Source organism: Chelmon rostratus, chromosome 8, assembly GCF_017976325.1.
Source record: "Chelmon rostratus isolate fCheRos1 chromosome 8, fCheRos1.pri, whole genome shotgun sequence".
NCBI lineage: Eukaryota > Metazoa > Chordata > Actinopteri > Chaetodontiformes > Chaetodontidae > Chelmon > Chelmon rostratus.
In genome coordinates this window covers 19,131,648-19,157,332 of record NC_055665.1, presented here as the reverse complement: position 1 = coordinate 19,157,332, position 25,685 = coordinate 19,131,648, and the positions used below count along the sequence as shown (strand labels likewise).

Sequence of the window (25,685 nt, the reverse complement as noted above, 5' to 3'; positions counted from 1 at the left end):
GTGTACTACATGAAAAAGTGGGCTGGTCCTCACCACCAAGGATAGAACAACATCCTATAATTTCGATTCATAAAATTCTCATGCAAAATAAACCAGACCAGATCTCAGGCCTGTTTAACTTGAGTTACCCCTCCGGTAAATACTGAACTTGGGAATACTGCCCTCCACTACGATGCTTATAGATGGAACACATTGCAGAGGATTTGAAAAATTGAATGTCTCATCCCACTGGTCAATTCTAAACTTTAACTTTGAATCTAGTTAGGCTAAATTCTTTTTACTTTGTTCTGTCTGGTTATGTTGTATGCATTTGTCCTCTTGTTTTGTCTGACTATGTTTGGTTTTCTTTCTATGTGTTATATTCAGGTCCGTCTTGCAAAAGAGATGAGAGAAGAAGAGATGAGAAATGAGAACACTTGATTAAAGAAATTCTAAATTATATAAATAAACTTCGTAATAAATGCTCGCATGAAATATATGAACCAAAGACATCAGCAGATTTTTAATGATTATCTGCCAGACCTGTGCTGAGGCCATCTGCACTTTTTCCTTGGCTCAGGACCTTTTTGCCTTCAGTTTGGTCTTTAGCAAGTAGAATGTGTCTCAGTTTGACTAAAATCAGGTGGCTGACCTGGCCAGTCAAGACCAAAAGACAAAACAGGAAAGAGAGTGAGCCACAACAATCTCGGTAAAAAAAAACACTAAAATGCAGAGACACATCAAAACACACGGTAAGGGGAACACACATATCAATGTACACACATGCACTGCATTTAGAGCATTAAGTTTATGCACACGCATAACTAGGTACATACATTCCTGCAATCAACTTGTAAGAAACGCACACCAGGCTCACACGTGCACGCAACCACACACATGCGTGCACACACACACACACACACACACACACACACACACACACACACTTAAGTATATGCAGAGACAGCCTTGCTGGCTGGCTGCTTTCTGGCATTAGCATTACTGCCAGCTTCCCCCTCTGTGATCTGATGCAAGTTCTGCCTCACTCCTCTATCTCTCCCTCTCTTCTCCACTTTTTCTTCTTCCATCTCTGTTTGCCATGCCAACTCCTTCCTCTATTGTTTTCTTCACTCCTTCTGTCTTCTCTCTTTCTGCTCTACTTTGAAATGTCCTCTATGTGTGTATCACGTAATCTCTCACCCCCCCGACAAACACATCTCTCTGTCACACTCACTTGCTTGTCTCTCACCTCCTGCCTCTCTTTCTCGTTGTAGGGTGAAAAGTGGTAACAGTCTGTTTGTCATGTTCTCTCTCAACATATCTTCCCCTTTCCCAGAAGAATTATTCTCTCCTTTTATTTTTGCCCAAGAACCGTGCTGTACCCTCATGCTGAGCCATCGATGAGCATGGTATTGTATCAGTTTGCCACTGGAATCCTGAGTAGGTCTGATCATTATTGCGAGTACACTTTGAGACTAGGACAGAAGCCAATATGTTTTAGCTGACCTTATCTAAAGTTATTTATACATAAACTATAAACTCATACCGTGGTGTGTTGCTATTAACACAGTCTGTGACTGATGCGTGCTCTAAAAACACTTGGTTTTCTGCCTCTTCTCACATTAGTGCTATGCGTTCTTCTCTCTCACTCCCTTCCTGAGCTGAACCCACTAATAACACAAATGGCTGAGTGGGGAGCTGAGATTTTGTGTTTAAAACTGGTCACGCAGCTGCTCTCAGGCAGAGGGTGCTGAAATGCACCAGTGTGCAACGAGCCGGAGCGGAAAAGCAAACATAAACACAAACACGCACAAGCACACACACACACATCCAGAACACATTATCATTATCTCAGCATCAACATTCCCTCAGATAATGCACATGAATGCACATAAGAAAATGTGCACTTAATTACCATCCATAAACAACACTCATATAATGCCGCAGTGAATAAAAGGACATCCCAACAAAGACACACTGAAGTTTTTCACACAACATATATATATATATATAGCATGAATAGTTAATGTCTACACGCAAGAAAGAATAGAAAAAGCAGGCTGGTGGATAATCTGTCCTATAAAGACGAACTGCACATGACTTTACAGCTAATACGAGGCTTGTCTCTGCTGAGGTGAAAGTAGAGACTGGCGTATAAAGCAGTAGTGCAGCACTGCAGTCAGAGGTAACCCTCTTATCTTCAAGCACCCAGCTTTCCACCTAAATTTGCTAAACTTTATAAATTTACATGCTAACTTTTCACTGAAATGTCTTGAGATTGACAGCTACAAAATGTAAATATGTTATGGAAATATGTTGTTATGTTAAAGTGCGATGGCGGATGAGGGCTACTATATGTTAAATGTAAAACAAGACAACAAATGCATGACTTAGATATACAAAGAATGTATTGTATTAAAACAGCTTGATTAATCAATCAAACATCTAATCTATGAGATGTTGGACCTGGATTAGAGCAGGCTCTGAGAATATCTTTACCAGATCTCTCCCTCCAGGAAACGATACTGCCATATATTCTTTTTGACTATAAGTAAATGAACCTACACTGTATTGGAGGTTTTAAATGGTATTTATCAAAATTCATTAAAAGTCAATTTTTTACACAACTCAACTGATTCAAACTCTGATCTTTTCCATGCAAGAGCTATTCACAAATGCTTCCAGTAGTGTCTTACTGGAGCCAATGGCCTCTGAATGTGTGTTCCTCAACATTGCTGTGAGCTTTAAGAATGTGTTTAGACTCCATATCCCCATGAAACACCCTGCACAGTGGAAGCTTTACCGGCTAAACCGCTGTAAAAGCCACAGAAAACTTTAGAAGTGGTGATAAGTGAAGGGGAAAATCATATCTACTTGGTTTTGAAAGCATCGCATACGCATACCCAGAAAAATGTATTCTCAATTAATTCTATTCGAGGAGAGAGACACAGACAGCGAGAGAGCGAGGGACAAAGACTGGAGGACAAGAGAAAGCAGATGGACAGACAGAGTAGGACAGAAAGAGAGACAGAGACAGACAGAAGTGCGTGTTTGTGTGTTGGGGGGGTGATCTAAGCATATAGCAGTTACCATGGTAACTAAGCCCAGCCCTGACACTCCAATCAGCAGGACTGCAGCAGGAGAACCCCTGCTGAGAGAACACACACGCACGCACGCACGCGCGCACACACACACACACACACACACACAGAAAAATGCAAGTATGTGCTATTTTATTGGTCATCTGTTAAAATCACTATAACACAAAAACACACACAAACAGAGCATCTGCAAGCACACACACATACACACAAATAGGGAAACAGAACAACACAGAAAAACAGAAAACTACATACACAGGACCCCTGCTGAGTGCACACACAAACATATCTCAAAGAAGCCCATGCACGCTTACAAACACACACACACACACACACACACACTCGAACACACACAGAGAACCCCTGCTGAGTCTATAGATGGACACACACTTGGTCATAGACACAAATAGACAGACACACAAAGACACACAGGCACAAACGTACAGCTCTGTCCTTTTTTTAACAATTTGTCATCCTACGGTAGCTGCAGGGAGGCAAGGAGGGTAGCGGAAAAAATGTTCCGCCATTTGTCTTTAACAACAAGCGCACCGAAAAAACACTGCTATGCCATAGTCGGCCATTTTGTAAATCGCCGTGACGACTCAGCAGCAGTGAAGTGTCAGAACAAGTGGAGAATGAGAAAAGAAAAAGACAAACCAGGAAAGGGAGCGGATGTGGGATCAGAGGTACTCTAGCCGGAATGGATTTCATTCAGAATAAATAGACGTGATCGAGCAGACGAAGAGAAAAAAGGAGAAAAAAGACAGGAAAAAGGTGTTTAGTTCTGTTCAGGATGAAAGGATCAAATGTGGGAGAGAGGCTCCAGATCTCACCTCCATACAAAACTGCTTTTACGTTGAATTAGTTCAGCACCACTCTTTGAATGTGTGTGTGCGCATGTGTGTGCTGTGAGGGGTCTCTGTAAAGTGTCTGGAGTGCCTGTGTGTCTCTGTCTAAGAAAATGTGTGTGTGTAGACAAGTGTGTCTTATTACCTTACAGCACTGTCTTTAATATGATCATGGGTATTACACTGTCGCAGCTACATACACATAGTTGCCAGTTTATTAGTTACACATAGCTAATGCAGTCTAATACAACAGTCCTGCATTAATTCCTTCCTTCATGAAGGTTATAATGTGCAGCTTTTCTTGAAACTGTTTTAGAGAGCTGTTGATTTAAATGTCTGGTCATTTTGCAGGCTGCAGTTTTTGGTTATTGAATTGTGTTATACAGACAAGTGTGTCTATCATTTATCATTTTGTCTACCCTATTCATATCAATGAAGGTAGGCTAAATAACAGAATCACCTCTCTCTATAATGTGATACAATGCAACAGTGACACAAACTACAGCCCCCAAAATGATCAGAAAGTTGAATCAACACCTCTCTCTTCTTCATGCGTACAATCTATAATTTTGTCATCCTGACTGTCAGTACTGTAATTTTGGTCTTTTCTGAATGCACAACATCTATTCTGTCTGTCTGTCTTGAAAGAGGAATCAGAAATCACTCTACTGAGGAGTAAGAGAGGAATTCCTCAGTTCCTGAGGGTTTCTTCGGGGAGTTTTTCCTCATCTGAGCAGAGGATCTAAGGACAGAGTGTGTCGTATGCTGCACTGATTGTAAAGGCCCTTGAGGCAAATTTAGGATTTGTGATTCTTGGCTATATAAATAAAATGGACTTGGCTATTGGATTGCATTAGGCAGCCAATTATTTGTATATTTATACAGAAGTTTCACTTGCATCATTACTGCAACTATGACAAAAAAGTCCACTATGGTGACATTGTTACTATTACATAGTTTACAATTAAAGGTCACGTAAGAAAGGACAAACACAAAACCTATAAAATCAAAGCACAATTCATTAGTCTGTGATTATGGTAAGAGTGAAACCATTGTAACTCATACTACTCTAAAATGTTTGATCAGAAAGTGGAAGCTATTACAGCCCATTTTACCAAACTGTAAAATGGAACAAACATTTATGAGCGACGTACTGTCTAAACACCAAACAACCTATTAAAAGCCAGTAAGATCTTGTCCGTTGATTTGTGTGTGTGTGTGTGTGTGTGTGTGTAAGAGAGAGAGAGAGAGAGCTAAGGAGAGGGGCAGGAAGAGACTGTAGTGTGTTTAGTATTTCTGAGGTTAATGACAGACTTCTGTCTGTAGGTGTGTAATGCCACCTGCTGGCATATACTACTACCATAAAGTTATAGAGAACAGAAGATGTGTTCCCATCCACATCTTCTCACATCAGATTTTCCCCTTCATGTTGAGCTAGACGTTTTATGGACGTTTGTTTACACCCCTAAACAAATGCAAACTGGGATAATATCCAAACAAACATTACACAACTATAAAATGACAAAAATCACAAATGTGCACAGCAAGATTACTCTATGTAAAGAAACAACTATACATACTGTACGCAGTGCTGTACTCATTATTCTTATGGTTTATGTACGTTCTTAAACATAAACAAGTATTCCTACTTTCTGTTATACACACATTGAGATCTCCAGCTGGTATGTACTGCCACCTCCTGGTGAAAATTGGCACCTTAAAAAGTTGGGAATTCCCCTATTGTTTGTTATTGAACACTTTAACATGTCTTTGACCATTTACCATGTTTTGGAGTACAAATGACAATGGATTTGAGTGATTTCTTTGGCCTTTTCTTCAGTGCCAGTGTTGCTGCTGTACTAGCCACTAAAGGCTAAATAAACAGACATATACTTTAATCCTAGTGCTTGCAAAATTCAACACTAAAGGTGTGCTTGCGGTGGAATCAGTAGATTTCCATTTACATGACAACATTTTTTGTGCATGTGATTGTCTATTATTCATGCTGTGAGGTAATAAATCTGTTTACAAAGTCACACTGAAATAACGAAAGCCCCCATAATGTAAATCATTTAGTTAGGCTTAGGTTGGGTTAAGGGTTAGGCTTTGGCAAGTAGAGGTTATGGTTAGGGTTAGGGTCTCCAGGAACTTAATCTAAGTCAAATTAAAACCCTCTAAAATGATGAAAACCCAACTGTGTAAATGTGTGAGTGTGTGTGTTTGTGTGCATGTATGTGTGCTGCAGACCTCAGAAACAGGACTTTCCTCTTCGAGTTCAGTGCAGTGCAGAGCAAGTAGACCCATCACTCTGAGAACTCTGCTCCGTCTGAAAAAAATTCATTTAAATAAAAAAATGTGTGTGTTTGATTATGCAAAAATTTCAAGAACTAAAATTCTAAAACTGGTCCAGATAAAAGTGTAGTTACGAAAAGGAGGATATCAGTTTCCAGTCCATGCCTCATGCTTGTAAACTCCAAAAAAATACAGAGAGCACAAGAACTTTGTAAACACCCACATTTTGTAGCTTTATACCTTGCTGTGTTTAATGTTACAATAATAGCAGTAACTTGGAAACACAGTTTGTAAGAACTGCAAAAGAAAGAGGGAGAAAGAGGAAGAGAGAGGAAAGCCAGCGAGGACGACTCCTAATATGCCTGTCTGGCCCTGATGTTTGTTACTTTGGTGCAGCCAAAGTAACAAACATCCAAGTGACTGCTACATCCAAGTGTGTTTTCAGCCAGCAACCTTTCTATCGAAGTTAAGTTCTGCCACATTACTTGCATTTTGGGTACCTGAGTCTCAACAGCTTGTAGTTCAGCTCCACCAATGATTATTTTAGTTGGTATTTTACTTTATATCACTAGTGAATCCTTATCCAACATTCTGGCAAATTTAAAGTCACACAGTCATGTTCCCTGATTTACAGAGAGAATACAGTACATGCATAATGTACTCACACATCCCAGTTAGGAGCTTGTCGTAATTGCTGGGTCAATACTGGAAGCTGAATGGAGGGAGATTAGAAAGACAGAGAGAGACAGAGAACAAAGAAAAACAAACAAGATTTAGAACCTAGTCTGTAAGAAAATATATCACAGCAAAACATGGATTTTAGATTCTTCACGACTTTTAATGGGCTTGTTCAAATTTGCTATGTTTGTGAACACAACAATTGAAGGTTTGATGGCTAAATAAAACTGATTACTGAATGGACGCCATATGTCTTGAAAGTGAATTACATCCATTTATTATCCATACCACGTCCATATGTTTTTTGTGTGTATTTTGGAAAATATGTATGTGCTTAGGTATTTCATGTTCAAAGTCAGAGGAAAGACAAATCCTTTTTTTGCCCTGAATAATTCTATTAGACTCTGTCCTTGTCACTGCACTAATGACCCCCGCTTGACTAATGACTAGCTGGGAGCAATAGAAGGAACATCACACATGTTACTCTTCCTTGTGGAGCTCTTTGCTGATAGGTGGAATCAAATGGCTCGAAAATGTGTAGATAACTTATATATTTTATGTGCTTACAAAAACACAAAAGGAAAAAATAGGACATTTTACAACCCCAACTCCTCTCAGCTGAGAGCAAGGACTTGAGGTACCGAGGTCTAAAATATGACCCATAACTGCAAAATGATCTTGTTAAACTCAGTCAATAGTAATGCAACAATACTTCAACATGGATCCTAAGTAAATACATGCTTTCCTACCATTGTTGAGTTAATCAGCCTGTTAGCAATAACTTTATGTCCAACCACACAGCTGAGGTAGCACAGCAGGTTCAGTCTGGATCGAACAGCTGTGGAGAGAGGAGGAGTAGGAGTGGAGGAGGAGGACAGAGGAGCTGAGTAGTTCTGTTCTCCAAGGGATGAACAGAGCTGTAAGAGGAAGACAGTCCACTCTTCATCACGCAGGGACTGCAGTTTCTCAACTGGAGGAGAGGAGAAAAAGTCAGCCACAAGGCAGAATGGGACCAATGGCCGTACACTTCATTGATCATCTATACTTTCTGCAGGACACTGATAAGAGCTCATTTGACACTGACTCGAAAAACAAATGTACCATACCTGAATATGCTGGTACACAAAGGGTTTTGGGATCATATCGCACTGGAGGACTCTTAAGAATCTGGTAAATAGAAAAAGAAAGCCACACAGTGAGCCTCAGTATGAGCCGTCTGATCTTCATATCACAATTCCCATGCTGATATATTCCTCACTACCTAGTAACCACGTGTCACTGAATTCAGTTTGCAAGCATTTTCAATGGAGCAATGAGTAATGAAACATGGATAGTTGGAAATGCTCCTCGCAAGGACACTTGCTACTGATCATAGTTTAATAGCTGCATTTTAAGCATCTGAAAACACCCTGAAACCTGAAATAGCCTGTGTTCGATAAAATTGCATGTCTGTACCTTTGGGTTGTCCATGATTGGGGTGACAGTCAGATCAGAGTCAGTATGGAGAATAGCTTTCACACAGGATAAGATGTCAGTACCAGTACTGGCCTGGGAGAGGAATGAGAGGAGAGCAGAAGAGATATTTAGTATTGTTTACTTAGTATTTAAATATCTACCAGCAGTTTCAGTGAATATGTAAGTGAACATCTTTAAGTCCTTAGTAGGAATAAAAATAGCAGTAGCATTATTTGGTTTAGGCATGGTAACTAAGTTGCCAATTTACCAGTTACTCATGCTATGTAATTATCATGAACCACTCTTCTCTGCTGTTGACATGTTTTCACAGTGTTTGGTGGCAGTAACCTGAGATGCAGACGTCTGGTTCAAACGATCTGAGATACTGCAGCCTCTCCTTGAGTTGGCACAGGAGCTAGAAAAACAACAGGGAGAGAATATTAAAATATACTGCTAGTTGCTTATGGCTAACAGTTAGATATACTGTATGGCATGCGGCTGACCCTCTGTAGCTTAACTGGCAGAGCCACTGAGGCCACTCATTCTAAAATGACACTTCATGTACTATATTGTACTGTGTACTTTCCCATAGAGTTTTGTAGAGGTTGTGTGTCCAAGACAAGAGTTTGGATGGAGTACAACTTAAAATATTTTAACACTTTTGAGATTCACATTCTTCACAAGAGAAATTGAGGCTATCAATTAACTTACTGGGTACAACCCAGGTTTAACAGGTATGTCCCTGGCAAAACAGGTGGACTGGTGGATCAACTGAACTCAATACCTGAGCAGAAAAATGGCTTCAGTGTTGTCCTCATCCACACCACTCTTTGGCCTGAGCTCTGACATGTTATCTGGAGGAGGAAGCAAACAACATACTAAATCAGATTTCAGAGGGTACATCACAACACATATGTCTGAGACACATGTCAGTATTTTAAACAGGGTTAACAGTGAAACAGTGGAAAATCCAAATGTTTGCTGCTGAGGCTAAAACAACAGGATGGACCAAATTTGGCTTATCTAGAAAATCAGGTTCCTACAGCCATGTTCATACAACCGTTATGATATCAGACATCAGAGAGTTACCTAGTGTGAATGACTTATTGGGCTGCAGTGTGTGTAACAACTGGGCCTCAGTTGGCTTGGGATCATCTTCTGTCTTTGCCTCTCTCCCTCCTCCTCCTCTCTCCTTTCCCAACTCTCTATCCAAGCCTTGGCTGTTCCTTAAGGCTCCAATAGTTGTGTGTCTGACAGCTTGTTGGCAGTCAGTGCGACTATCAAGGGGTCTGCGAGTTGCTGCAGTTGTCTGTGATGAGGTTAGTGTCTTAGGAATTCTATGGGCTGGCGTAGTGATGGCCGAGTGGTTGTTGGGAGGCTCGTCTTCCTGCCCTGCAGAGAAGGGGCCAGGGATCCTTTCGTGTCTGTGGAGGAAAAAACATGCCTCAAAACAAACTATTCAACTGAGGGAAAAAATAAAAAAAATCAGCATATCAACTGCTTTGATTAAACTTTATGGTGATACTGCAGGCACCTTGTTGTGCTGTTGAAATGTATTTTGAAACTTTCTGACCTCTGCCGGTGGATTAACAGGCTACGCTGGGCTTGAATGACACCTACACCTAACATTAATGTGTACATTTCCACTCTTTCACAAAGGTGTATGTAATAAAACATAATGTATCTAGAAGCTGTAGGAGCTGTACAGAAATAATAATATATCAACATACCTCAAGTTAGCTGAGCCAATCCGCTCAGAGCCATTTATCTCCTCCTGATGCCCTTCTTCATCCTCCTCATCTCCCTCTTCTGCATCCTCTTCCTCCTTTAGTATTTGTGTCCAGAAAGGGTGGTCCAGCAACTCCGGCCAGTCCATCCTTAAGAACAAAAAACAAGAAAACTAAACATTAGGACACAGAAACATGACACTTAATTCAACATGTAATAAAAAGCAGCAGTCTAAAGTAATTCAGCTTTGAAGTTTAGTAAATTTCACGGCCTAAGATTCTCTCTTACTGTCCATTTGTAACAACTACACTTGCTCTATTAATGAAACCTCTTTTTATGGTGAAGTGCAAGATAATAAATAAATAAATGTGTTCATGAACATTTAACCAACTGGACTGGGAAACATAAATAATACACAACAACAGCATCAGCAGCATAGTGATGTTAAGACGATATATGTTGCTACCTTGGGGACAGTTGAGCAAGAAACTCCAACTTGCTCCCTATAATTTCAAATTTAAAGTGTGAACATTGTATTGTCATTGGAACCGAATGAAACTGTAATCTACCACAGAATGTACACCCAGATAAATGTTATGATGATACCAGTAACAGCATTAGTAGAATAGAGCGTGTGCAGCACCTGTGTGTCTTATGAACCTGACCTCTTATCTGGGTTTTTGTTGAGCAACCCTTTCAGAAGATTCTGGAAGTCCTCACTGGGAGGAGTGGATGAAAACACTGTAACAAACAACACCGAAGATAACTGATTAATTAACAAACAAACAAAAAAAAACAACTACTCATTAACAGCAACATGCAAGGGAAAGTTGCCCTTAATGAGGCATCATAAAGCTGCAAACATTTCTATTGTTAATCTGCAACAAAAATATTCATGTCAAACATCACATCTGTGTGTTTGTATGCAACAGAGTGTGTATTACCTGTCTGTCTGGGAGGTGGTGGCTCCTGGTGTAAAATTGTTTCTTTCAGTTCAGTGTAATTCTCAGAATGGAATGGAGGTTTACCTTGGAAATGAAAGAAAAGTTTGGCTTTAGGTTTACAGCACTGTACAGTATAAAACAGTGCAACTGTATGTTGAGGTCATGGCTAGTGTCTTATTGCTTATCAACTGCTGTACTGTTCCGCCTTCTTTGCAGTTCAGTTTTTCAGATTTTCTTTTCATCATTGCTGTGCCTCGATAATTACACGTTTTTTTCTAAAAAACTTTTCAGTCCTGTTCATTATCATTACCATCATCGAAATCATCATTAATTACAGGTACCCAACATAGCACAACAGAGAAAGAAATAGGAAAAAAACATAATTTTAACCCTATTCAGTGTATGCTTGTGTCAGTGTGTGTGTGTGTGTGTACGTGTGTGTGTGTGTGTGTGTGTGTTCACACGCGAGTACCAGTGTACATGTAGTAGAGCATACAACCCAGAGCCCAGAGATCAGAGCTCATATTGGTCTCGGATCCCTGCAAAACCTCTGGAGCACTGTAGGTTGGACAACCTGAAAATGTTTATGCATATCCACGCAGTAATTAGGAAAGACAAAAACAGTAAAAGAAGATAAGCATCTAATCGTGAACAAAAGAGGTTTTGATGTTGAGTTTTAGTCAACAGTACATTTTTTTTAGCTTTCATATTCATGTTGGTCATTATGTGATAAATTGTGAAGAACAGTAAATATGTTGGACAATGTTAAACTAATGTTTTAAATTACTGTTAAAAAGTGAACTTCTTTAGATTTAGTTAATATACAGCACAATTTCCCCACAATGCATAACATGTCTCTGATATGATCAACATGTCAGCTGAAAGCCCTGCTTGCTGGTTCACATGCTCTCCAGCTGCTAATGAGATTCCCTCAGCATATATAAGCTGTGTCCCAACACACAGCACATGTATGGACTCTTCATGGTTAATCCACCGGTTACCCTGTCCATCAATCAACAATGCAATGTATATAGAACAAACACATTGTAAAGAAAAATAAAAATCACCTTGTAACCTTTTCCTCATGTTGTCAAAGTTCTCCTTGTTATTTCCTTCCCCTGCCTCCTCAGTTGTAGAGAGTAGGGTAAAGAAATCCTCCAGTGTCTCACCCTCTGCCTTGGATATACAGAAGTTACCAAACTTCAGAATGCCACTGCCATCCAGTAAGATCTGTGGAAACAACAAAAGGGGAGTTACTGTACTGTACTCTTATACTGTTAGTCCCACATACGTGTGAATGTGAATGCAAACCTTAGCAGGGGTCAAGTCAGAGAAAATGATTCCTGATTCATGGATGTGTTTCAGTCCTTTGACCAAGTCCCATCCAAATCTCCTCACCACATCTTCTGGGAGACATCCATCTTGGCTAACTACAGACTCCAGGGAACCACCTGATAGATGGACAGAGGCAGTGAATAAAAACGACAGGAGAGCAAGTATGAGAGAGATGCAGGAACTTAGACAGTGCCTGACATGTGTTGGATTGTTTAAAAAAAAAAACAATCCATTCTGTGTAAAAAAATAATATATAGCAGTTTACAATCAATGTAGAATTGAAAGTGAATATCTGCAATGAACCAAATAAACCAGAATATAAGGGTATTTACTATTTGTGAAATCACATCACTTTGAAGGTGCTGTAAGATTCATTTCTCATGCCACATGTTCGGGTGGCCAAAAAACAGCAGCAAGTTATTACATCTAATGGTGCATGAATGCTTATCAAGAGTGCCAGATATAATAACTGACCTGTACAGAGCTCCACTACCAACCAGAGGTGGCTACTGGTCTCATACCACTCATAGAAACATACTATGTTCGGATGATCCAGATCATGGCTGAGACGTACCTTACAAGGGACAGATACAAGACATCAATAAATTTGGATAGCAGGTATTCTTTATATTATTCACAGGCAGTATGTCCCCATGATCTCAGGACTGTTTGGCAGAAAATGTAACACGTCTTTATACTTAATACAGCTTAATGCACTATCGCACATGGTTAGTGACGTCAGGCCTCTTAGCTTTGTCTGTGCAGATGATGGCTACATAGTTGAGATTGCCCTTCTTTCTTCCTTTGTAGACAACAGAGCTACTGCCTGCCCCAAGCTCCTCATACAGGATGAAGTTCTCCATCCTCTGTGGAGAAGAAAGGACAGACCTAAAGTTAGACTCATTAAACATTACAAGAAAAAGAGAGAGATTGAGAGCAGGGTTTGCCTTTAATGAGGAAAACAAGCAGAGAAATATCAGACATAAAACCGCACATGCAGTATTGTATGACCTCAGCTTTATCATAAATGTTGTGGATTCGCTGTAATGTCATCCACTCCGGCAGGATACATGATATTTGAAATATGTTGGTAAGAATTATAGACCATGTAGTTATTAAATCACCATAAACTGAAATATTTTCAAGCTGTTGCTTACATGCTTTGACATTGGCCAACATCTGCCTTAAATAAAATAACAATAATAATAATAATAATAACACGGGGCTACATTTGAAGATAGTGTCATTTAACATTTAACATGGCTTATATTTTTTGCACAACTAAGTTACTATATGAAATGGCTTCCTGTAAATATAATCAGATGATTACAATTACGCCTAATTAACCCAGATGGAGGGTTCAACCTGTCCTGAAAGAGTTTGGACTTTCTGCGAACTAGATAGAACACGTAGCTTAGATAGTTAGATTAAATGAGCATGTTTGAAATAACCTCGATAACATTAGTCAGCTTCTAGGTGGTAAATAACATTTACCGTTACCTTCAACTGTCAGTTGAGGCTAAAGGTTGGCTTGTAACGTCTGTAACGTTATCGTCTTTTCAGAAGCAAAGGCAGTTTGTTCGCATGAAAAAGGGCAGAAATTAACTGCAACACCTAAAAAGTAACGTAATTACACGAAAACTACACAAAGCTACACACACGGCCACAAAAAAGTTAGTCAATAATACATTTGCGCTTCCTCACCCTTACTATCAAAGTATTTTAGAACTTGTCTCTTCAACGACCCGCTGTTTGATGGCGGAAGTGTGACGGACCACGTAATTCTGTCTGGAAGAGGGAAGTCTGGAATTCTTCAGAAATAAATGCAACTAAATCTATTCACAAAAGTCATTACGTGTGTGAAAAGAAGTGTGTTTCTTTTTGTATAATATTCGCACACAACACGACACAAGAAAATCGTCGGGTTGATGGAAAGAGTTTTATTGGATTTTACTTGACCACCTCCAAATGGTATATTCCAGTGTTGCTATGATACAAGAGTGCACACAACAGACGGCGCACGCTGAAACGTATGGAATACAATAATAATCTCCATTAAAATGATATTTAGTAAAGTATGTTACACAAATGTAATTCACGTCTCAACAACAACAATTTGTAAAATACACACATTTTCAAACCCACAGCTTGGTCTATCTGGTTTTATGTACATTTAGAGGCTCGTAGAATCTCTTTTTTTGCCTTCATGTATATACTTTTTCATATTTCCTTCATGTTAATAACTGGTTACTTATTTTTTGTTTTACAGCCAGTGTAAAAAAATTCCTATCTAAAAATCAGTGTCTTCAGTGTCAAAATGCAACTGCATGAAATGTACGGTATATTGTTCACTTACACACACACACACACACACACACACACACACACACACACACACACACAATCAGACCATCAGAGAGACAATTACGTCATGCATTGAATGAAACCGGCAGCAGGACACAAGGCACCCGTGACACTCCTGAATGGTTTTTATGCAGTCTGCAACTGTCGGAAATTTTGTACTCATGTGCGGGTTCAACGACCCAAAAGTGGTGAAGTCGGAATTTTCTATTATAATCGAGCAACAGCCACCCTAAAACGTCGTATCCACTCGTATTTTTTTCTGACCAAGCAATATGTTAAGGTGAAAGAATATACATTTTCAACTTGACCACTTGGTGAAACCATTAATCAACATGTGACCATAAAAATTAAGTTTTTGCCAATTATAAAATAAACCATTCACACAATCATGTAGGCCTCGGACAACCCCAATAGAACGTGTTCAAATAATTAAGTAGGCCTTAAGTAAAAACAAGTAGATATAAGAAGAATTTAAGACAGTAAACGTTAGGTTGCTGCACATCGACGGAGAAAGCACGACTGTGGAAATCCTCAGTGCACACAACTTCAAACTTCCTAAACTGTAAAGTTACATAAAATTCGTAGAAGGACCATTTCCTGTGAGCTCATTTTATTCTACAAAATAAAAGTAAGAAATACATTCAATTGAAAAAATGCTTTCCATCACCTGATTGTTGCAACATTGTAGAAATACATCAATAAATGTAATGAACACAAAGTTCAAAAGTAGCCAGTGTTAATAACTGGTGACTATTTTGCTGCCTTAAGGACAGCTCTTTATGTGTGGTGATGCTACCACAGCCAGATTACTCAGATTATCAAGAATGTAGTTGTTTTATTGAGCAGAATTAAAAAGCAAATAAATAAAGTGATAGCTTCCCTTTAACTCCAGAGACCTAACCAGTCTAATACTGTTGACCTGTGAGGCAGCTGTAATTCAGTGGTTCACTTTGCAAATCACCGAATGACATATTGTATCTGCAATGATTAAAAAGCTTTTTTGTCAGCATCACATTATAGTGGGATATTTACAATTTATCAATGGTTGTTCTTTATAAAAATGCCTTGTGGAGGCGAACATTGTCAGCATGACACTGTGGTCAGATTTAACTCAGGTTTTGTCACTTCTAAGTTTTCCATTATCACCCTTTCTACACCCTCAGACAAGCAGAATTCACAAACTATCTTCTGTAGTGCATTTATCTAATGGAGTGTAATGTATTTATTTTTGCAGTTTAATACATATTGTGGGAAACATACCAGCACATACAGTACCAAAACAGCCCATTAAAAATAGTACTGTGGAGTCCGATATATAATATTAAAGCATTTAATTTTGACATCCCTCAAACCGGATGTGGCTCCATATTTTGTCTACCTTGCCCCTGATCGGCTCAGCAGCTTTGTTTCCATCAAGCGGTTCAGTCGCCTCTGCTCAGGAAACCAAGCGAGCGGCTAAAGTTTGGCGGACAGGCACCGGGCTGACTCTGCCTTACTCGCCTTTAACCCGTCTTGTTTTTCGCCTTTTTGTGTCTTATATTCTGACACCGGTGTTGTGTCGAAGTCTGCTCCTCCTTCATGTAGTGTTTCACGTAGCGGTGCCCTCCGTGGTTGGGGATAGGGCTTAGGTCAGGTTCTGGTTAGGCGTAGCAGAGATAACTGGTTAAGGGTACGGGTAACGTTGGGGTCCGGTTAAGCATCTCAGAAACCGACTGGTTGGGGTTAGTATTAAGTTTAGGTTTAGGTTAAGGTAAGGAGGACCCGGTATCGACGGGGAAACACACTTCGACACAACCGCATCATCGTTAGTGAGTGAGTCGCGCTGAATGAACCGCTCAATTGTGTTAAACTGTAGTCGCCAAACGGAGAAAACGGGATTATTTTGGGTCTTCAGAGGAGTCTGCGCTGTTCACTGAAGCGGTAAGGCGGTTTTTGTGTGTTTGTGAACGTTTCAGACATAAAGTTTGATGATATGGTGACAGTGAGCAGGTGCGGCGGTAGCTCACTTGTAACGGTTACTCACGCGACGAACCCTTCACACTACATCACCTGTGATGTTTTTAACCTCCATCAGTGAAAGTCGTGTCTTCTTCCTTGTTGCAACCATCTGTTGAGTAAGATGACTTGCCAGCCCAGCTGTATAATTGGTGGCCCATGTGGTTTTGCTTGAGAATGGGCTAATAAGTAGTTTCCAGTAGTGTGTCTGACTCAGAAGTGACAATGACCAGCCTGGAGAGTGTCACTGCAGCTTGTGGGCACCTTTTAATAAGATTGACTTCAGATCTGGGTAGCCCTAATCCCATCCACAGTAAAGCTGCCCCCCCACTCATTAAAAGTGACTAAAGGGCCCCTCAGTCTCCATAAGCAGGCTGACACAGTTGCTTCTGTTAAGACACCTCTCAGAGGCTGAGAGCAAACATTTGCCATTAATGTTAAGTAGAGCCATAATGATTAATCGCTTCTCAGTTATTAAATTCATTGGCAACTATTTTGATAATGTTGATGAATCAGAAATTCTGTGGTTCCAGCTTGAACGGTTTCTTTACGCCTCTAAGACAGTAAACTGTAATCTATGGGTTGTGGACAAAACAAAACATTTGAGGACGTCATCTTGGGCTTTGGGAAACACTGATAGACATTTTTGTCCACTTTCTGACTTCTATAGACTGAACAAATCATTGTCAATGGAAAAAGTTGTAAATTGCAGCCCTTATGTCAGCTGACATGTTTATTATTATTCCAGCCAGTCAGTAGGATTACTGTCTACATGAATCAAACTTGAGTTAAGTTTTTAAGACACGTAGTTTAGCTAATCATCACCATAGTGAAAAGTTACGACAGTAAACATATACATAAGTCACTCTATATAAGTGTTCATTTTAAAGAAAGCAGTTGGCTTTCCAACTTCTGTGCACTGGAATGCATCGGTTTACTGTTCTGAGGCATTTGTTTTTAATTTTCATTAAATGCAATTGTGATGTGAATTCAAGTAAAACCCTTAAAACCTTTATTGATTTCCTTCATTTGAACTGAAGGCTAAAAAAACTGAGGCTTGTGAAGCTGTACTGAGATGTGGATTGTGTTGAAGAGGCTGCAACACAATATCGTACCTTTAGTGTGAGAGGTATTGAGGGGTCAGTGATTTTACTTCAGCTACTCTGCTGAGGAGGAGGGGTTCTCGGCTAGTCCAGAGAAGCTAAATAAGGTTCCAGCTGGTTTTGCCAAGTACCAGCACATGATCTGTGGCAGGCCTGTGTGCCCTCTCACTGCTCAGACACTCGGCGGCCCTCACTGTTAGCACAGAGACTGTTCGCACAACCAGAAGCTGGACCTGAACACGTAGCTCGCATGTCAGACTGATAGAACGACTGACAGATGGACTGCGGGGGGTGTTTGTTCTTGTCTGACCTCTCTGTCTCAACCCCCCAACACACACACACACACACACACACACACACACACACACTCAAAGGCTTGTAGGCATATGGTAAATCACTTATCATACTTAGACATGTGTGATATTAGTGCTTTGCAACCCTAGCACCCCTTTCAATAAGCCAAAATGAGTCTCCCTCTGAAAGACTAAACAGTATGCATTCATTCATTTTGGCATGACATTCGAAAAAGAAAAAAGATCAGGTGACGGCAGGGAGTGCCATGTTCTACTCTTTCTTGCAAGTGTGCTAGTGAGTGATGACCTTATGTACTGGTAGAAGTTTCTCTGAAAGGACAGGGAAAAAAAAGGCAAAGGTTGCTTTTTTTGTACAAACCACGCTCTCAGTATTAACTTCAAAGCTTGTTTACCACACACTATCACCGCTGAGAAACTTTATGGATTTATGGCTCGCAATGTATCTCTGCCACATTTGAAAATCACAGAAAATCATTTGGACGGTACGACAGTGAAATGTAGCGGAATACAAACTGCAAGAAGAAGGGCTAGAGTGAGCACGTGTGTGAGTGTGTTCAGTCTGATTTTATCACTGGGTTGCCTTTGGGATTGGTTGTTGCATGTCTATCACGACTGACACTAGGACTGGACTGACACATTGGCACTGTGATACTGTGGCCGTCTATTCCAGCTGTAACAACAACAGCACCAAAAGAGGTTTAGCCACAGTGGCTTTTGTACAGTCCTCAAGATTGTCACGTCCGTCACAGTAATTCCACAAGCTGAAGTAAGAATCGATTCAAAACCTCAAAAACCATCAGCTGTGTCTGCAAAACCTGTTTGCAAACACAGCTGATAGTGTAGCTGTTGTAATGTTTCATAGCATATAATGTGGATCAAAAAATAACCAAGAGTGAATTAAAGATAAATGAATATGATACAGCCTGGACAAATGTGGATGCAGTTGTAGTAAGAATAGTGATGTATTTGGTTCACAATTATGGCCTTTGGTGTGATACAGCACACAGTGTCATAGATGACCTGATACTGTTAAATCTGTTAGTAATTTTGATGCAGTCAAACCGTTTGGACATGAGAAGATGAGGCACAGTTCACTTAACTGAGCTGTGGTGATGTGACTGTCCGTGTGAATCACACTGAAGTGTGTGTCAGACTCAGACCCGTGACAAACTTTCATATCTTCAGTGTATGAGGAATGCCACATAGGTGGAGCTCACTGCGCCAGACAATTCCCATACAGCACTGCAGTCACTCACAGCATCTTATGTTAGATTTCAGCTATCCAGTGTGATTGCTCAAAGGTTTCTTTTGCCAGTCTTTCTCTTCCCTCGTGTGGGAAAGCGCATTTATGGAACAGATAAGTGTAAAACAAAACAAACAGAAGTTAAACCCAGGGCTTGAATACACTGTAGCTGTTTCTCACTGCCAGGCTGCACAGTAATATCAACACTGCGGAAGGCTGAGAGGTTTAGGAAGACTCCTCTGCTGAGGCCCAGCAGAATGAGTGATCAGCCTGACACCATGTACGGCTTTCTGAGCTGTAGTTAAAGAGTGTCTGCACTCTCTGCTATGTTGTTTGGTTTTTCTCTCTGCCTTCCTGTTGTCTTGTTGAATATGACAGAGTGTATATGGCAGACCTTGTTTCTGTACAACCTGTTTTTTTTTTACACTACTTCCTCTCTTCTTCCATCTCTCACTCCTCTTTCATCTCTTTCTTCCCTCCACCTCTCTCATCATTCTACCTCTCCCTTCCTCCACCCCCCTCTTCATCTGTACTCTTCCTGGATGTGATTTCCTCCTTTCTGCCAGGTGTGATATGAAAGCGGGGACAGTCTCTCCAGCAAAGCTTTAAAACAGGCTGTGCTGTCACACATTCAGCTGTGAACAGCCATCAGTCCAAAAACAAAAGCCATTCTTTTTTTTTTTTCCACAAGCACATCACTCTTCAGCCAGGGGGTGTTCAACTCTGACTTTACATGAAGGGATTTGAAAGATTTCAGAAAGGATGTCTCAACTTCCTTTGACTGATCACGTGACTTGTTGGTCTTTAAAATCCAGCTTCCTTCCACTCATCTTACCTTAACTTCTCTCTTTGTCTTCCTCTTTGCCTCTCTTTCCTGTGAAGACAATTGAACTAAGACTGTGTGAGTAGAGTAACGGTATTAAGCCTCTCATGAGAGGTTTGATACCATTCTTAGCCTTGTGAGAGGCTAAGAAATGAATGAGGAGAGTGTAGATGGAGGGAGTATGTCAGGGACAGTTGCAGAAAAAGGGCACCGTATGGATGGAACAGATTTTCTCCTTCACGCTTTTTGTCTTCACTCACGATCAGCCAATCACGTCACTGAGACTACAAGTATTCAGGCATGCTTTAATGATGTGATAAGCTCAGTGGTACAGAGCAGGTGTGCTCTGTAAGTGCTCTAGTAGTTGGGTGCAGGAGCTGAGGTGTTTGTGAGAGAGATGTCAATCAGGCTCAGTCTGTACACGCCCACACAACATCTAATTAGTGACAGGGAAACACAATGAAACAATCGTAATAAAAGAACTGTTCTGAACAAATGTACAGATAAGTACTTTAATAAATAAGACCAAAGTACACAAAATAATTTACAGCTTTTATCAGCCTTTGCCACTGACTGAAGAATGGAAACATGTGACACTGATGTCTTTGAACTACATTAGCTTATTGTGAGATCCTAGTGGCCAAACAATAGAACACCTAACAGCCAGTATGTAGTAATGTAGTTGAGACAATCACTAATACACTTTTATAGCCAGGGGTAAGCTAGGCTAGCTAATTGGGTAGGGGCAAGATTTTTATGTTTTTTTTGTTTTTTTTTTTGTGTCTTTCATTGAGAAGAGAACAGTATTTACAGCCAAAATGGCAGCATTTCTTGAGCCATGAGTATTAATCAGCAACCCAACAGCATGACATCCTTGCAGTGGTACAAAATGTGATAAATGTATTGTGTAGATTTCAGCAAAAAATCCTAAAAAGCCTTTTCCCATTTTACTCTCTGCTGCATATCTTCTTCAAGTTATTCTGTAGATGTGTGTGTGTGTGTGTGTGTGTGTGTGTGTGTGTGTGTGTGTGTGTGTGTGTGTGTGTGTGTGTGTGTGTGTGTGTGTGTGTGTGTTTTAAGGGGCCCTCTGGAGCTCCATGCACAGAAGACCATTTTAAGTGTAGAACATCAGTTAGGAAAAAAGTGAATGTACTGCTAGAGACAGTCAATGTAAGCTGAATGTTAATGAGCGAGTGAGGTTCTCATGAATGTTGAAGCCAGGAAAAGTGATAGTGAGGCACAGTTTTTCCAGCTAACTAGCAAGCGACTAAGTCTCTTCTACATCAGTGGTTTTCTTTGATAAATTTTTCTCTGAATTTTCTTCCCTGTCAATGACCACCACTGCCATGAGCCATAAGTCTGCACACCAACGACAGCTGTGCTACTCAAACTCAGAAAACAGCACTGAGTGTTGTTGGGTGTTGCATAAGTTTCACACATTGGCCAGTTGCCTATCAGCATGAATATTAGTAGCATATTAGTCTTTATTAGTCATTATAAGAACTTATTATTGGTTTATCCTGGGTATGATATTCTACAACTACGAGGTCAATAAGTTTGAGTTTTCCCTCGGTAACCTCCTAATTACTGCTTATGGACGCCAAGCAAAGAAGTTGTTTAACATGAATTGCAATCTTAATAAGCAAACCCTGAATGACCCTAACCCCCCAAATAAAGCATAAATAAGTGTTTTATAATGACTGATAAAGAGCCAGTATGCTACTAATTTGTGTGCTAATAAGCAGCTAATTAATGGTGAATGTGTATACGTTTTCTTTTATTTTTGTGCTACCTTGTATTTGTTTATAATTGTATTTATTTTATTTCTGTGTCATTGCATCTGTTTTTATGTCATTTCAGCACTTTAATCAGCTGAATTTCATTCATAAGTTCCATCTCGCAATGATCTTAATTTTGCTCCTGAGTAAAAATTCTGACTGTTACTGTTTTTTTCTCTGGCCAAACAGCGGATATTGGAGTATTGATTGGATCCATCTATCATTAAGTGGCTGACAGGATGGGCTTCAGCTTGGTCTGACCTTCATTTACAGCTCGTTCAAAGATTTTGTTGGATGTTTGAATGTCTATGAAGTTTTCAGATGTAAAAATTGCATTCTTAAATCCACAAAAACAGTTTTACTTAACAGATACTGTTTACTGAAAGTTATGCTGTAAAACAGACCCTGACAATGAATGCTTTTAATGCAAATATTTATCATACTATCACTAGACAACACTTCTTTCCATTACTCAACTCAATATTTTACTTTGTTACTATCTGGAACCAAGAGCAAGCTTACAGACATTGCAGGCAAGACTCTGGGACTTTCACGTAGTCTGATTAGGGAGAAAAGTATGGGGGATAAAATGAATCTCAACCCAATCAAGCTAGAGGGAATTACAGTTTGAGCCTAGGCTGAACCTGTCCGGTCAGATCGTGACCAATTAAGTTGAGACAGAGAATAAAAGCTTCTTGCCTTCTAATCAAACAGAACCTGGCGCTCTGGGCTTTTCTGTTTTCTGTATGGCTACTGTGTGATTAAGACGTTTCTGTACACAGGATCATGTTGACATTGCAGTTCCCAGTAGCAACCAGTATTGAGGAGTGTCTACTCACCTGATTTCTGTCAGCTTATAATTAGTGGTGATTTTATGGCAGAAGATTTTATGGAGGCATTTTATGTTTGTGTCAATGTTTCTGATGACTGAGCAGGAATGTTTAACCCCTATCACCTGTTTTCTCAAAGGTGACAGAACATATACAGTATATAATTTTATATATAATTTTATGATATGTCTTGAAGATTCCTGATCCCTAGCAATAATCAATCCCCAAACCCTAGAACAATCAGAGGAAGTTGTTTATGGTGTAGGCAGAGTTTCCTGTGTTAGAGCTGTATCTTATAGCCAGTCACTCACAGCATGTGTTCACAGAGAGAACCACTGAAACAGTTATCCATCAGCATGTCCTTCTCAATCCCATTAGCCAGGACACACACACACACACACACACACACACACACACACACACACACACTACCAGCACTACACTAATGTCAAAGTGCTCTAAATGATCAGCTGTTGAAAGTAAGGAAACCCCCTCCAGCAAGGACAAACCGCAGCACTCAGCTGCTAAAAAGTGCTGCAGAGGCATGCTTTGTGAATGGATGTATTGACTGGCACAGTACCCAACTCCAGACGGGCTAATGTTTGCAAACATTCAGGGAAACCAGCTGCAAACTGTAGCAAAGGTTTGTGGATTAACAGACATTCAGCCGTGGTCTAATTGGGAAAGTGCAGTAGGGTGTGTTCATGAGTGATCACTAGATAGATAATTGCTTTGTATATACAGTATATATACAGTGTATGATTAACCAAAATAACCACACATAATTCTGTGTAGGATAGTTTCTTACAGTTGACTGGCAGTTGAACAACAGATGGTACATTGTGGGTATTGCGTAATATCAAACATTTAGTCACCGAATTTGCAGCCAAGATAGTTTTGTTTGTTTGTTTTTTTTAGTAAGAATTATATTTTACAAAACAGTCAGTGAGGATTAATCAAGTGAGGATTAATCTTAATCCTGGAAAAAGGAATAAATGTGGAACTGCTGCTGTTCAGCACTGAGCAGCTCTACAAGGACAGATCCTAGCAAAAAAATCTACAATTTAATATGGCAACATCCTATTTTAAAATCTATCATCTATTTGTCTTTCTCTACACTTTTCATTATACTCTTAATTTATATTATTACATTAAATGTGGTGCTTTTTTGATTAAATCTGTGTTCGGTGTTAAGAAACTGTGGAGCTATTTTTGCATACAGTATTGGGAGGATTTGCATGTTAGTATAGAGGAGGACACACAAGCACACACACCTCAGTACTATTGTGGGTTAAGGTGCTGCTGTCACATCTGCCACAGAGCATCAAGCATACTGTTGTGATTATTGCTGTAGGGTTGACATATTAAAACTTGTGTTTGTGTTGAAAGGCTGAGTTTCTCCTCATAAGACATAACATTTGTGTATTATTATGTGCTTGCGTTTTGGCATGTGTTTTCTGTGTGTATGTATTGCAGCTTATTTGTGAGTGTGTGACAGTAGCATGACATCGCGGGACATTTTTGCATGTGTCCATCATTTGAGTAAGGATATGAGTATATATAATTTTCCTGGAGTTTGCATTAACAGTAGAACCTCACTCAAGTGGACTAGTCTTTATACACCGGTTATGTTTCGTATTGGTCGTGGAAACTCACTCAAAATACACTGCAGATGTTGAAAATATGTTTGAAAATGGACATTAGCCTGTTTAAGCTATGTGTGCTGCTTGTGTGCATCTACAGTTTAAGGGAGGTGACAAGGTCTTATGACCTAAAGGTCTTAAGGAGGTCAGGTCGCAACAGCAAAACACTCTGAGCCACTGAGCTGTCTTTTATGGTTGATGTTAGGTGTGGATGGAAGGAGTTTTAAGTGTTGTTAGTGATAGAGGTTTGTCTGATGCAACTCTGGTTTCTTGTAGGAGCTGAGAATGAATACTTGTGGCCTGTGTTGTAATGTCCATATTGTTGCAGTGTAAAGAACAGTCAGGGGTAACTGATTAACAGCATGCATTGAGAAATCATCAGTGGGAGGGATTCATCATTGTTTGACAGTGTTCTCCTCGACAATGGACTGAGAATCAACACACTGCCTGTACAGTAAAGGCCATACAGTACTTTTGGGGATCATTAAGAGCAATTGGGACTGTAATTAGTGACTTGCTTTCTAATGATTTGATCATAACAATAACAACAGAGCCGAAAGCTAAAATGAAATCAAACAATAAAAGCCTACTATACCCTTAGGACCTGCAACAAGCCATTCATTTGAATTTTTGATTAGAATTAGATTTGGTATCAGCAGTGAGGACGCCAGTGGCCTAAATACAGGTCCTCTGGTTGCAAGTAGCTCTTCCTGCGGATAACATCGCCTGCTAAATGTAGTTTGTGTATGTCTATGCCCTTTTCTCATTAAGAAATAAGTTGCATTGGCCAGAAGCACAACATGCGCCTTTTTGGGCTAGTCATTGCATGTAAAACTGAACATGCACTGAACCAACACTGCAAAAGCTTAAAATTGGAATGTCAAGAATATAAACTGAAAGAAAGTGGAAAACCACACCTTGTCCCCTGGAGAGGAATTACAGTTACTATTGTGTTCTTGTTGAGCTCCATCAGCCCATAGAAATCTTCCACTTCCTCAAAACTCAAGCCAACCCTGTCAGTGTGAGCCCTGCTGGAGGCATGTACAGGGTGAGACTGTTATGGCCATAACACATAAGATCCTAGTACTGTTGATCCTGGTACTGTTGAACTTTAACTTGGAAATATATTACTGTTTGGTCAGCGTTACTGTAGTTATAATGACGTCATTCATTCAGGGAACTGGCTATGAAGTGGTTCTGTTTTAAAGCCTTGGAAACACTTTTCATTATTT

At 39.9% G+C, this 25,685-nt stretch overlaps 2 protein-coding genes across 3 annotated transcripts in view; one reads left to right on the top strand and one right to left on the bottom strand.

Moving 5' to 3' along the window:
* Positions 1–13,223, bottom strand: part of ulk4 (unc-51 like kinase 4) — a 79,340-nt gene extending 66,117 nt beyond the window's left edge. For both annotated transcript variants that reach the window (XM_041942652.1, XM_041942653.1), the window contains exons 1-16: positions 13,086–13,223; positions 12,835–12,934; positions 12,337–12,476; positions 12,093–12,255; positions 11,498–11,599; positions 11,026–11,109; positions 10,747–10,822; positions 10,084–10,230; positions 9,443–9,777; positions 9,138–9,207; positions 8,702–8,768; positions 8,354–8,446; positions 8,005–8,065; positions 7,648–7,868; positions 6,886–6,932; positions 6,176–6,254 (exon numbers count right to left, since the gene is read on the bottom strand). In XM_041942652.1, the coding sequence (XP_041798586.1) occupies positions 6,176–6,254; positions 6,886–6,932; positions 7,648–7,868; positions 8,005–8,065; positions 8,354–8,446; positions 8,702–8,768; positions 9,138–9,207; positions 9,443–9,777; positions 10,084–10,230; positions 10,747–10,822; positions 11,026–11,109; positions 11,498–11,599; positions 12,093–12,255; positions 12,337–12,476; positions 12,835–12,934; positions 13,086–13,223 (1,923 nt within the window). The remainder of the gene's footprint in view (positions 1–6,175; positions 6,255–6,885; positions 6,933–7,647; positions 7,869–8,004; positions 8,066–8,353; positions 8,447–8,701; positions 8,769–9,137; positions 9,208–9,442; positions 9,778–10,083; positions 10,231–10,746; positions 10,823–11,025; positions 11,110–11,497; positions 11,600–12,092; positions 12,256–12,336; positions 12,477–12,834; positions 12,935–13,085) is intronic.
* Positions 13,224–16,193: 2,970 nt separating this feature from the next.
* The window catches only part of LOC121610494 (trafficking kinesin-binding protein 1-like), a 49,190-nt gene continuing 39,698 nt past the window's right edge, over positions 16,194–25,685 (top strand). The window contains exon 1 of the mRNA XM_041942633.1: positions 16,194–16,644. The gene's annotated coding sequence lies outside the window, so the exon portion shown is untranslated. The remainder of the gene's footprint in view (positions 16,645–25,685) is intronic.